Source organism: Sander vitreus, chromosome 2 (assembly GCF_031162955.1).
Source record: "Sander vitreus isolate 19-12246 chromosome 2, sanVit1, whole genome shotgun sequence".
Lineage (NCBI taxonomy): Eukaryota > Metazoa > Chordata > Actinopteri > Perciformes > Percidae > Sander > Sander vitreus.
The window spans coordinates 34,675,135-34,689,293 of NC_135856.1; the positions used below are offsets into that span (position 1 = coordinate 34,675,135).

Here is a 14,159-nt window from a genome sequence, read left to right on the forward strand (position 1 = left end):
AGAGGCGAAATGGCTCCAAGATGTCTCCTGTGTTTGAGATTGTTTCTCTGTGTATCAGATTGCCTGTGAGAAATGCTAAGAGTCATGTTAAGCCAAGTGTGTGTGTGCTGTCACTCTGAAGATGTATTTAAGCTCAGTGTTTCTGTTCAGTCATTGAAGAGACTTTTCACACTGGGCTGCTGTGCCTCTTGTGAAACCGTGTGCTTCCTATATTTGCAAATATATTTAATAAAATACAAAAACCTAACTTGGTTTAGTCTACGACTGTCTCTTTGATATTGTTTCACAAATTCTATTTTCTTCCAAACTCTAACACCTGCTGCTCACGAAAACTTCCACCACACCATCACAAAATCCTGGGCTTTGTTGACCATGTCGGGAGGGAGGAATCTGGCCCAAAATTGGCCTTATTCTCGTGTTGTGTGTAAGGAGCATAAGTTACCATATAACTGGTTGGTGACAAGCATTTAAAAGGCTATATTTTAAACGGAGTCTGATGCAGTCACTCCACATAAAACACACCAAGGCTACATCACTTCCAGCAAACTTCATGGTGGACAATGAGGCGAAACGGCATCAGTGATCTGTTTAACCGAATATTCTCTGTCTAGCATTGTTATTGTGTGGTTTACTACCGGGTCGGTTTGTAACCGGTGAACTACAGACGTCGTCACCTGTTCAACTGACTTCATGAGTTTAGATAACAGACACTCGCCTGTCCTGCTATTATTACAGACATGTGAACTAACCACACACACTTGCCTTGTTCATGGACTAACAGAGATGGGGACTCGAGTCTGAGACTCGGACTCGAGTTGCACTTAAGTCGCACAAACAGCTGACTTCAGACTTGACTCGGACTCGACCCAAAAGACTTCAGACTTGACTTGCGACTCGACCCAAAAGACTTCAGACTTGACTCGGACTCAAGCTCCGAGACTCGTCAACAACCTGTTTTCATGCAATTATTGCTTTTTAAATCAAAATGTATTCATGTATTTCCATTTTCTTTTATTGGCGCATATACGGGGAAACGTATGACGAGCTGTATGTCCCCTGCCCTTTGCCATAATGTGCAACGTAACGCATGCACCTATGTGCGCGCACTCACATATCAAAAAATGCATTGCCGATGGCGACACCAAATCCTCCTGGAGTTGTGCCTTTTCTCATTAGTTTTGCTTTCAATAACTTGGTAAACAGTGGCAGTAAGCTAACAGCTACATGCAAAGTGTGTGGCACCAAGATAAATGATGAGGGATCAACAACGTCGTACTTCATCAGGCATCTCAAAACGCACCTAAATAGGTCAGTCACTCACACACTAATGTGAAAAGAGACGTTACATTTAGCATATATCGTCACAGGTAACAAGCTAACCATCGCAAAGTGTTGTGCTAATGCTGGGAACAGGCAAATTGTATCTTATAGTTAGTGGTTGCTGAGGCTAAGACATCCATGGCGCACAGGAGGTGGGACGCACGGATCCATCTCCCCAGGAACAAACGCTGTGCCGGGTGGGCAAACTCATGTGATGCGTAATTGATCCCGTGGATGATTTGTAGGCTATTAAGTGAACCAAACCAAACACTGGGCTGTCTTGACTGTCTTAATTCTGCACATATTTCTGTTACTGTAGTCCTATTTACTATTTCATTATTTCATCCATGCGTGGCGCAGCCGGATCCGTGCGCACTGTCACCTGACGTGGAGACGCCGGCCTCACTAACCTCTCCTCCTCTGAGTCGGGTCTCCCTCGTGCTGGACTCAGTTTCAGTGAGCGTACCAACACTTAGAAAATAAATGGCATTACATCAGTGAGTTCATACTGCTTATTGTGCATAATTTGGACTGACACTGAGATGCATGTTGTTCTGTAAACATTAGACATTTTTTTGAGTGAAAGAGACGTTACATTTAGCATATATAATCACAGGTAACAAGCTAACCATCACAAAGTGTTGTGCTAATGCTGGGAACATGCAAATTGTATCTTTATAGTTGTATCCATATGATGTGACAGACTTAGGTTAATATTTCACCAGGTCTGAGGTCTAGAGGGATGTGTTAAGTAGCCTAGACCCCATAAAGTTATCCTACAACTGATTTTGATACTGTACTGTATGGATGGTAGCTAGAGGACATGTTTTGAATTCATAAGATTTAACAATACAGTGTTAGGGACAGATCAGATGGCCAGAGACTTGAGACTTGAGACTTGGACTTGTGGCAAAAGACTTGAGACTTGACTTGAACTTGCCCCTCAAAGACTTGAGACTTGACTTGGACTCGAGCTCAAAGACTTGAGACTTGACTTGGACTTGCAAAAAATGACTTGTGAACATCTCTGTGGACTAATATGCGTTGCTGAGAAATAATAGGGAAAACACTAAAATGGCTATTTTGCGTTTCTTAAACAAACAGGAAACACTGATTTATGAAACTGCCAATTAGATTAATTTACTTGTTAATGGAATGTTGCCGTAGCGCTATTCCAGATTGTTACGGCTCACTTTAACCCCTGATAATGATACTGATATTTGGCAGCTTTAACCTACCCACACATGATCAGCGGTAAAACTCCTCTGGCTGGCTGTGCCATTCTTTTCCTATGGTTGGTGCCAAACTTGTGCTACCCTTGGCATGGCGCACCGCTGGAAATTGCCACAGCGCGCTGCGCTCAAAGATAAAAGTATTTCAACTTTGACCTCGGTTGATTCTGACCTTTTTTTTTTTTTTTAGAGCAATTTTTTATTGGTTTTTATATTTTTACAACATACAGAACAAACAAATACAATTGAACAAGAACAAAAACCCTTTTCCACCCTCTGCGGTCTCAAGGAAAACAAAACAAACAAATAAACAGAAATCACACCTTGCCTAGTCACTCTCCTCTAATTGTTGTGACGCTGAGGTCATAAGGTCTGATACTTGTGCTGTTGCGCTTTTCCATAGGTTGATAGTCGATAATTTGACTTTGTTAATCCTTGCTGTAGAGAGCTCAAGCATAACTATGTCTAGACAATACGCCAACCACTGTTTTATACAAAGCGAGTGGGGGGGAGCCAGCGTTGAGCTATCATTTTCTTGGTTGCGGATGAGGCAGCTAGGCAAATTTTCTTCTGTCTCCCAAGCAAGTGTAATTTAGAGTTGTCATTAAGTAACAAAACAATCGGGAGTAGGAATTCGACATCCTACAACATCAGATATTATTGATGTTGTTTTATTCCAGAACTCATGCACCTGTTCACACTCCAAGAGCATGTGCAAGGAAAGTTCCAGTTTGTTCAGGTTGACAGAACGTGCAATAGGGAGTGGGAATGACTTTAGAGATGTATCTCTTCTGAGGAGTCCAATATGTCCTATGGCATATGTTGAAGTGGATATACTGGTGACTTGGGTTCTTGGAACAATGGAAAATGTTGTCCCAAACTGTCTCCCAATTAATTGCGTTCCCCTCAGGGCTCAGCTCTCTCTCCAATATTCTCGCTATTGGGAGTTCTCCTATGGATACTTGCATCAGTTTAGCATAGATCTTGGATACTAATCCTCTCACCGGAAAATCAACAAACCATTTAATGACTGGGTGCGCCTCAAGACTGTTTCCCCATGGCACTCCATAACATTTTAGGGCTGATCTTAAGCGAAGATACAAGAAGAAGGATGTCCTGGGGACCTGAAAACTAGCTCTCAGGTCTTCAAAACTCAACATACCTTTCTCATTGAATAGCTGGTCTAAAGTATAAATACCTCTGTCACTCCACTGCTTACAAGCAAAGGATTTATTACCAGACATTAAATGTGTATTGTGCCATATTGGGGTATTCAAATGCCACTTATTGGTGTAGCGTAGTTGCTCCTCCACCTGTTTAAAGTTGGTCAATGTGTTGGTAATAATAATAAGGCCATAGGCTAGCATACACTTTTTTGGACACACACCTGCAAAGGCAATGTCTTGCAGTCTTAGACTTCCAGTGAGGTTTTGCTCTATTTCTCTCCATGGGACTGTAGATGATGGGTCCATGCACAGTCTGAGGGCCCGTAGCTGAAAGGCTCTGAGATACACTTTAAGGTTGGGGAGGGCCAAGCCTCCCGTGTTTGTGGTACGTTGCAGGGTAGAGTATTTTAGCCTAGGTTGTTTATTATTCCAAATATACTGCCGAATTAAGGTATCAAGTTTCTTCCAGAAATTTATTGGTGGGGGTAAGGGGATCATTGTACTTAAGAAATTTACACGAGGAACTATGTTCATTTTAACAACCGCAATCCTGGAGCGTAGTAATGCCGGCAGTGCAGACCAATTGGCCAGATCCTTTTGAACACTACTTAATATAGTTTCATTGTTGTCCTGGACAACTCGCTGTAGGGATGCGTGTATGGTGATGCTCAAATATTTAATTTTGCTTTGGGTTGGTATTGTAACACTAATGGCTGATGCCACATGCCTGTTATTCAGTAAAAGAAGATTAGATTTATTCCAGTTAATTTTATAGCTGGAGATGTTGAAGATCTTAAATTTTTGTGGAATTGAATCCTCAAGATCAGAAATGTACAACAAAATATCTTCCGCAAATAATGATATTGAGCTGCTATTGGATTGAATCTGGACATTACAGATTTTATTGTGCCTTATGGCTTGGGCTAACTGTACAAGAGAGATTGCAAACAGCATAGGGGAGAGCGGGCATCCCAGTCGTGAGCCCTGCTCGATGGGAAATGGCTGAGAGTGCAAGCGATTGGTTGAGATTGGCCATGGGATTTGCATATAAAGTATGCACCATGTCAATGAATTTGGCCCCCAAACCAAGCATCTCCATTACTTGCCACAAGTAGTCCCACTCTAGCCGGTCGAAAGCCTTTTCCGCATCCACTGAAAAAACTGCTGCCCTTGTTGGAAGGCTTTTGGCTTCTTCTATTACATGAAATTGTCAGGATCCGGCTGTGACTGACTGCCTTTGTGCCACTCTTGTGGCCATTTTGTGTATTGTGTTGTGATTTGTGCTTGTTGCTGTGTTCCATGCGTTCTGTGGTTACCTGTCTGTCATGTGTCTTTGTCTGTCTGTCTGTGTCTCTCTCTGTTTGTTCCTGTGAGTCCTGTTTGTTTGTAATTGTGAGTTTGTAAGTTGTAGAGTCAAAATAAAGTGTGTTAGTTCTGCACATCTGCCTTAAAGAGTCTTGCATTTGGGTCCTCCTGCTGAAACCGTGACAGAACGAACCGACCAAAGAATGGATCCAGCAGACTCTGATTTCCACATGGAGGAGCTATGCCAGGTGGAGTACACCCTCAGCAGGCTTTATGCAGAACTCGTGAGATCCACAGATTGGGAGCGCCGGCATGCCGTTTGTTCCCTTATGAAACGGGCCATTTCGTCAAAGCCCTGGACGATGGAGGTGCTGGAAATTGCTGCGTTAGCTGGTGAGCTCTCTAATCTGGACAGAAATCTGCAGTCCCTCCTTGTTCCCTCCAGTGACTCTGTTTGTGAGGCTGCTAGCCTCCAGACTGACCCTGTCCCTGCATCTACTGGCTTCAGGCCTGTGTGCCAGGGTCTGCTTCACCTCCAGCCAGCCACTCCAAGTCCAGAACCCCAGCCTGCTGAGTTCCTGTCTCCTGGTCCTACCACTATTCAGCAATCACAGGAGTCTCCATTCTGGGGAACACGGTTGGCTTTCAAACCAGTCGGAAAGAGGCGAAGGTCTAAGAAACGGCGATGTCCTCTGTTGAATCTTGTGCCCAGACCTGAGGTGTTCACTTCCGTGCCCGCAGCAGAGTCCGCTCCTGTGCCCGACGCCACGCCTGCGGCCCAGTAGCCCGACACCACTCCTGCGGCCCAGTCGCCCGACACCACGCCTGCGCCCTGTCGCCCGACGCCACGCCTGCAGCCCAGCCTCTCCTCCCGCCTCTGCCTGAGTCGGGTCCCTCAACCTCTGTCTCTGTCTGTCTGTCTTCACCCTTATCTACCCCAGTTCCTGAGTGTTTATCAGTGTTTCTGAGTCTGTGTGTCCGTCAACCCCCGTTTGTGAACGTCCATCCCTGTCACCGTGCCAGTCTCTGTCCCTGTCACCGTGCCAGTCTCTGTCCCTGTCACTGTGCCCGTCTTTGTCTCTGTTCTCTGTCCCGTCCCTGTGCCAGCTTTTGTTCCAGTCACCATCCCTGTTATCATCCTAGTCACAGTTCCTGTTACTGTCCGAGTCACCATCCCAGTAACTGTGCCCCTAACTACCTTGGTTCCTATCCCGTCCCCTGCCCCTAAGCTTGTGTCTGAGTCTGTCGTGTCTGAGTCTGTCTTGTCTGTGTCTGCCCAGTCTCCGTCTGCTTGTGCCCTGTCCGTGTCTGCCCAGAGTCCGTCTGCCCAGTCTCCGTCTGCTTGTGCCCTGCCGGAGTCTGCCTGTCTGTTCCAGTCCCGCCTTTCAGACCCTCTCCGCCCACCCGGGTTGGTCTTTTGAAGGACGCCAGGAGGTGTCCGTCGAGGGGGGGGTACTGTCAGGATCTGGCTGTGACTGACTGCCTTTGTGCCACTCTTGTGGCCATTTTGTGTATTGTGTTGTGATTTGTGCTTGTTGCTATGTTCCATGTGTTCTGTGGTTACCTGTCTGTCATGTGTCTTTGTCTCCGCCCATCCCCTTATTTGGGCTGCACTTCCTGTCTTGTTAGTTTCCCTCCAGTTCTGCTCTCACCTGTTCCCAACTGTCTCGTTCTCACCTGTTGCTTGTTACTGTCTTGTCCAATCCTCTCTTTCTGTTCATTGGTCTGTGTTTTTCTACACCCCTCTGTTCCTTTGTCTCTTGTCGGTTCGTCTCTCTCTGTTTGTTCCTGTGAGTCCTGTTTGTTTGTAGTTGTGAGTTTGTAAGTTGTAGAGTCAAAATAAAGTGTGTTAGTTCTGCACATCTGCCTGAAAGAGTCTTGCATTTGGGTCCTCCTGCTGAAACCGTGACAGAAATAGTCTGTGTACATTGTCTGCAGCATGACGCTTGGGTGTAAAACCTGATTGGTCGGGGTGGACTAGCTTCTCGATAAAGTGCTCTAGGTGGCGAGCTAAGACTTTGGAATAAAGCTTAATATCAGTCCCGAGTATGAGTATGAGTATGAGTAGGTTTAGAAAAACAAGTCTTAAACTGCTCTAACAATTTACAGCGTTCTTCCAATTCCGCAATGTTTGCCTCTCTTTTCCTCTTCAAGCTGACCTACATCCTTTAGTTGCCTGCCATGTATATGCAGGGTCAGAAACTGAGTCGGTATTAATTGATATAAACTCAGCCAGTTTGGTTCTAAATTCTGCATCAAAAGCTGTGTTCTGGAGAAGGGAATTATTAAATTGCCATCTCCTAGATCTTTCTCCTAACATATAACGGAATGTGGTTATCAGTGCATTGTGATCAGACAGAATTGCTGGTTCTATTGCTATCATGTGGAACATTGCCTTAAGCTCACTGGAGCACAAAATATAATCAATGCGGGAGTTGGTGAAGTGGCATGTGGAAAAAAAGGTGTAATCCTTGCTAGTAGGGTTGTGCATCCTCCATATATCTGTAATGGTGGGATTCCACAACGGCTCTAAACATGTCTGATATATGTTTCTGGGCCTTTGTGTAATTGACCCCGGATCTATCCTGATTTAAATCTATCTCATGTCTCCCCCTATAATTAGTGAATATTCATTGAAAGAGAGCAATTCATTGGTTAGGCGCGGGAAAACACTTTCATCATATGTAGACGGTGCACATACCGAAACAAAGGCTATTTTTCTACTCCTTATCGTGGTACATATATAAGTCTTTACTGCTTTTGTCTACGGTGAGTGTGCATTTCCGCGATAGCAACACAATGGTGCCCTTGGTTTTGGTGTCGTCACTAGATGAGGCAACAACTTTGAAGTATTTATTTTGTAGACGATTTACATCTCTTTTACATAAATGTGACTCTTGTATAAGCGCCACATCAATGTTCTTCCTTCTTAAATAGTCCAGGAATTTAGCTCGTTTGATCGGCCCGTTTAGCCCCCTGATGTTGACTGAAAGGATTGAAAGCTCAGCCATCTTAAAAATTTACACATGTATATTTAGATATAAGCAAAGTGTGGTAAAAACGCAGCTCGCGCACAACTCCCCCCCCCAGCCGCGGAGTGACCCGTGTGGATGTCGTGCCCTCCTCCCTGTCCAGCTCCCGACAGAAAACGTCCACATCCTTAGCTGTAGTGAAGATGAGCACTCTCCCTCGCTTCTGTGCGCTCTGTCAATCTCGATGGTAGCCCTGTTTTGTAAGGAGGGGATCCATACCGGTAACTGATTTTGCAGGAACCCAACTGGGTCGTCTTTTTCGCTGCCCTCTTTTAGTCCAGTGATACGAATATTGTTACGTCGTGATCTGTCCTCCATTTCGGCAAACTTGAACTCAAATTTCTTCTGGTCATCAACACAGGCTTTCACTGTGTTTCTCATCTGCCTGTTGTCTTCCTGCGTCTTATCCAGTCGTTGCACCAGATCCCGTACCGTAGCTCCCTGTCTTTCAAGCTCTATCCTGATGTGTTGCAGCGAGGTATCAATTTCTGCTAACGCTTCCCTCACTGCGTTGCGGACACTGATTCAAGCCCATTTTGTTGTTTTTCCAAGACCTTGGCCATCATGTTTTCCATGTGCAGGTCTGCGCTTGCATCGGTAGCCGTGTTACCGTGTCTAACCCTAACAATCTGTGTCCGGGTAAATGGCAACGAGACCTGCTTTTTTGCTCCTGCTGGCATTCCACTGAGTCACTGTGTCGACAAATAAAAACGACTGACGTCGAAGAAGAAGGAAAAGACCTGGTTTTTCAATGAAAATACGGTGAGTGCTGAGCTTTAGCCTGGCAGCCATTGTGGTCGTCGGTCATGTGATCTCCTCCGATTCTGACCTTTTAAAGCGCAACAAATGAGATTATAGCTGTATGTGACGTCCAGAAGCGACACATGCAAGCAAGGGATGTAGAGAGTGATAGAAGAAAAACTTATCCTCTGAGTTTCAGAGTTCTCAAAAAAATATCAAAAGCATACCACAATCTCACCAGGAGAAGTAATGTCAACAGTCAGATGGGGCTACCAGGTTTGTCAATAGGCATATAGCTTTCAAACTTAGCTAAATCAATGCTAACGTTTTTTATTGATGTATACCTGTGCTGTTTTTTTACTCTGCAAAAAACTAAAAAGCATCGCAAGTAGCAGAATTCTGCTTTGCGTGGTGCGCCTAACTGTGAGTCAAGATTTGAATACTGCATACATGAATGTAAATTGCAAATACAGCATGTAAAATGTATATGTGTGGTACTCACCCAATGGCACCCGTGCAGCTGAGGCATCAGGGTTTATCCAGAATGATAACCAGGACAAAACAACAATCAGCAGAGTTGGAGCATAAACTCCCATCAAGTAGAAGCCAACCTGCCGACGCAATTTGAAAATCACCTCAATGCAGGTGTAGTATCCTGGAAACAGAGAGCATAGGGGTATTGCACAAAACCAGGATAAGGGATTACGCCGGGATATTCCAGTTATCCTGGATGAATTTAGCCTTGACTTGGTTATACAAAAGCAGAGGCACCTAAGTTACCATGGAGATTTATTCTGTGCAGCTAGTCTGCTCCTGACCAGGCTAACAGCCAGGATGTATTAATCTTGGAGTCTTTTCTGTTCCCTCAGCAGTGTTTTTACCCTATTATTATTATTATTATTAGCCTATAACAGGTGCATATTGCTGTTCAGTTAAGCACTGTTATTATTTGTGCTTGAAATGTAACAATTTTATAACTTTCTGTGGGAATAGCAGGTGCAGAAAGACAACATTCCCGCACACAGACACCTACACTCAGACAGACAGACACACACACACACACACACACACACACACACACACACACACACACACACAGCAGGCCCAGTTAGGAGGAGGACACAGTTAAGTTTCATAGCATGTATGTATGTGAAACTATATGTTGTCTTGCGCACGTATGCTTTTCTTGGCCAGGTCGCCGTTGAAAATGAGAACCTGTTCTCAACGGCCTACCTGGTTAAATAAAGGTTAAATAAAATAAAATAAAAAATACATCTCCAATATTTACCCGGGGTTTGTTACATCTCTGTTCACGCAACTGTTAGAAACATGCCGTTTTTTTTAGGTCAGGTAGAATCTATCGCAGATAATAGCGGACCGACTGAATGATATATCTAAAAATATAGGCTACATTTACGAACCACTGCTCTTAAATGAAACCATTCAAGGAGTTAGGCTCATTATTTCCACAAATGAACAGTTTTACACTTTGCCTGAAAAGCGAGCAGTGGGAGTTAATATGTTACTTAGATAATTTATATTTTAGCCCATACAAGAGAGAGGGAGCGACACAGGGAGAGAGAGATATTTACGAATCGTAGGCCTATTCTAGCATTGTAGATTGTAGTGGTTGTAATTGATCTTCATGGTAAATTTCCTGAGTAACATTAGGCATTAGTCTTCTGCTCACTTTTAAGGCAAAAAGTACAACTGGTCATTTGTGCAAATAATTAGCCTAACTCCTTGAATGGTATGATTATGACGGTTTCAATTCAGAGCAGTGGTCAGTAAATGTATATTTTTAGGCTGCTTACGCATTCAGTCGGTCTGCGATCGTCTGCCACGCTTTCTCTCGCTGTTTTACTACAGCGGTCGTGTTTCTTTTTTACAAATAATGTGTTTCACGTTATCATACTTCCATAAGAAGCTGCTGCTCATTCTGTGTAAAGTATGCACAATGTGTATTCTCCATTTTAGCATCAGTAAATCTGTGATCGACATCGCGGTCTGTTAAGAAAGCTGTGAATGTGCATCTTTTCGAATTACTTCAGCCTGGCTCGACCTAGTCGCTCCTCCTCAGCCTGGCTTGGTCTTTGTGAAACGCACCAAACCAGGCTGCACTGATTAGACTAGGTCAAGCCTCACTTTATCGGTTATCCTGGATTTATAAATTCTACTTTTGTGCAATACCTCCCAGGAGTGTAAGAGCCATGTTGTGTTGTTTACAATTTTTTTGTGTTTGATTCCTATTGCTAAAGTACATTGTGTATGCTGAAGGCCTCGGCATAACCGACTTCCTGGACACTCCTTTTCAACTTTTATCTTTGTAGACAATATGTTTAGTAAGATGCTGAACATTGTTTGTTGTTGTTGTTTTATTTTACCATTCTGTGAGATAATTGTGTGTGAAGTCATTGGATCAGTACAGTTAAAGCAGCTGACCCCTTTTTCTCCCTCCCTCACCTTTATCTGCTTTCTCCTCACTCTGCCTCAAGCTAAGTGAACCCAAAGTTTCACAAATGCACACTCACTAGATGGGGGTTACGCTTGCTAGCTATAATGTATAGTGCCTGCACATCCGTGTGAAGAAAAATAAAATTCTTTGCCAGCTAACAGCTTAGATGTGGGATTGCTTATTTCAGGAAACTCATTTATTAGCATAAAAAACTCAGTAGAAGATGGGCAAACAAAGTCTTCTTCTCCTCTCACATATCAGAGCAAAAAGGTGTGCCAATACTAATAAGTATAGTTTCCCACCCACCTCTCAATATTAAGGCTCAAGGGGCACATATACTCAGTAAATGGAGTAATAGATGACTGCTATGCAATATCTATGCACCAAATGAAGACGACCCGCCATTTTTTAAAGAAGTGTTAAGCCTTATCTTTGATAAAAGTACAGGCATCATAATAGTAGGAGGGTACGTGTGTGTCTGTCATGTCCCAGACTGCAGAAAATGCCCCAACAACAAAATCTAAGCCATGCGTCAGAATGAGCAGAGCTTTGAATCATCATTGTAAAGAAATGGGACTAGTCAACATATGGCGATATGAATACCCAAACGGCCTAGATTTGGCAGTCATCGTATTCACACATTGACCTTTAATTTACACCTTGTGTAGAAGCACATAGAATAGTAGACTGTAAAATATTAAACTTTCAGATAACTTTCGTGCTGGTTCAATGGGATTTGGGTCATGTTGTAGAATGGCCTGCAGGACCTTTGTATTGGCAATTGTAACTTGCTTATTTGGTACATTCATTCTTTTGGTAGTGTTAGTGTTAATACTTTAGTTATACTAATGTATGTATTATGTAACTCATAAATACTAACCTGTTCCTTTGTAGTACTTTGTGCAGTTCCCATATTTGATGTCCTCTTGTTTGATGTCGAACTGAGGGAGAGCAATCTCATCCATCTGAACTGGGTCAGACTGCCACATGAACACAAGATCACTGGTGGTATAGCCAACTATAACATAAAAATGAAAATTAATAATCTATATGTTCAGCATCCCCAGTTTTACCACACCAGGCATTGGTTCCAAACACATTATTTGTACATTATATGCTAATATTTTCATGATTTGTTGATTTTCTTTTTAAATAGGCTGTATACGATGGACTGCATTTATATAGCGCTTTTCCGGTCTTAAAGGAACACGCCGACTTATTAGGACTTTAGCTTATTCACCTTATCCCCCAGAGTTAGATAAGTCCATACATACCCTTCTCATCTCTTTGTCTGGCGCACCCACCGCTAGTCACGTTATTTTGATTTATTAATTTGTGTACAGGTCACGATTTTCGAACGTTACCATTTTACGAACTGCCATGACACTGGGCTGCTCTGGGCTGTTCTGGTACCGTCACAAGCAGGACACACTGACAACAACGGGACGGTTGTGGTTAGGAAGAGAATAACGCTGAAAGGAACTGCAACACGCCGGATGAGTTCCCTGGTCTCCGGGGTGAAAGTCCTGTATTGTTTGACCCATCCACCACCCCGACCAACCTTCTTACGCGGATTTTCTGCTTGTCATACTACTCCCTACCGTTGTCATGCTGTGATTACAAAACATGCTTCCCATTTAAACACACTAAATTAAAATTCGTAATCACCACACGAAAAAAACGACATAATCGTGTCCTGTTCACGAATCAATAGATTCAATAACGTAACAATTTCACGAACTGCCATGAGAGTGGGCTGAGTTTAGCACAGATCCTGGAGGTAACTGGCTCCAACTAGCCAACTGCTTCCAATAAGTGACAAAATAACAGCGACATTTTCCTATTTACATGTTGTGATCTGTATAGTCACAGCGTGTACAAATAACAAGGTTACATGAGACACAGCCATCTTCTAACCGTATACAAAGTGGGAACTATATTCTCAGAAGGCGACGCACTACAACTTCTGCTACTTGGGCGGAGTGATTTCCTCGCAGCACACGAGAAGCCCCGTTATGAGGAGCAGAGAGTAACAACGGTGCTTTTCAGGTGTTGCGCTGTTGTTGCTGAGAATATATATACTAGGATTTTTTCAAAGTTTACACCCGTGGCATACTTGTTCGACTTTAGTTGACTTAGTTTGTCTTGACAGACATTTGACCAGTGTTGGGGAAGTTACTTTTAAAAGTGCTCGTTACTCGTTACTTCTTAAAAAAGTAATCCGTTACTTTACTATGGAAAGTAACTTTTTACTTTACTCGTTACTTTTACGTTACTTTTAAAAGCAGGGGTCTAGCAGAGACTGAAGTTAATTATACATAAACTATCTTTGACCATAAAGCCAATCTCTGGTTTATCAAGTGTCTGAACTACACTGCAGACTGGATTCTCTACTCACAGAGTGACGGCTGATTCATTATGAACGAGTCTAGCACAGGTTGAATGCACATCAGCAGGTCATCGGCGTTACACGGTGTTAGTGTATACTATGTAATGTCTGTATCAGCTTGCACCGGTCACGCAGCCACGATGGTCCGTGTATTGTCGTAGACAGATGCAGCCTCTTTTCTGGAAATCCTTGCGTGTCCGTGCAACCGACACAAGTCCACAGCGGTCCGCTGTGTGTATGTATGAGGCCATCTCCACCGCATCAATCTGTGAGGTTGTCAGCTTTGTGTCTGCCTGGCTCAGAGCGCTGTCTAGCAAAAGCCATGAAGCTTAAAACGCTGTAATATCCAACGTGTGTGTGTGTGTGTGTACTTACAGCTCTCCATCTGCATCTTACACAGCTGTGTGTCCATTGGGAAGAGTTTAAGATCCAAGGGACAGGACAGCGTCACAGACAGCCTACACACACACACACACACACACACACACACACACACACACACACACACAAACTTACTAC

General features: G+C 43.6%; 1 protein-coding gene across 1 annotated transcript in view; it reads right to left on the reverse strand.

The window, feature by feature from the left end:
* The window catches only part of LOC144528994 (glycine receptor subunit beta-like), a 79,859-nt gene that overhangs the window by 36,617 nt on the left and 29,083 nt on the right, over positions 1 to 14,159 (reverse strand). Inside the window, exons 5-7 of the mRNA XM_078267907.1 lie at positions 14,016 to 14,098; positions 12,132 to 12,269; positions 9,299 to 9,451 (exon numbers count right to left, since the gene is read on the reverse strand). Of these exons, the coding sequence (XP_078124033.1) occupies positions 9,299 to 9,451; positions 12,132 to 12,269; positions 14,016 to 14,098 (374 nt within the window). The remainder of the gene's footprint in view (positions 1 to 9,298; positions 9,452 to 12,131; positions 12,270 to 14,015; positions 14,099 to 14,159) is intronic.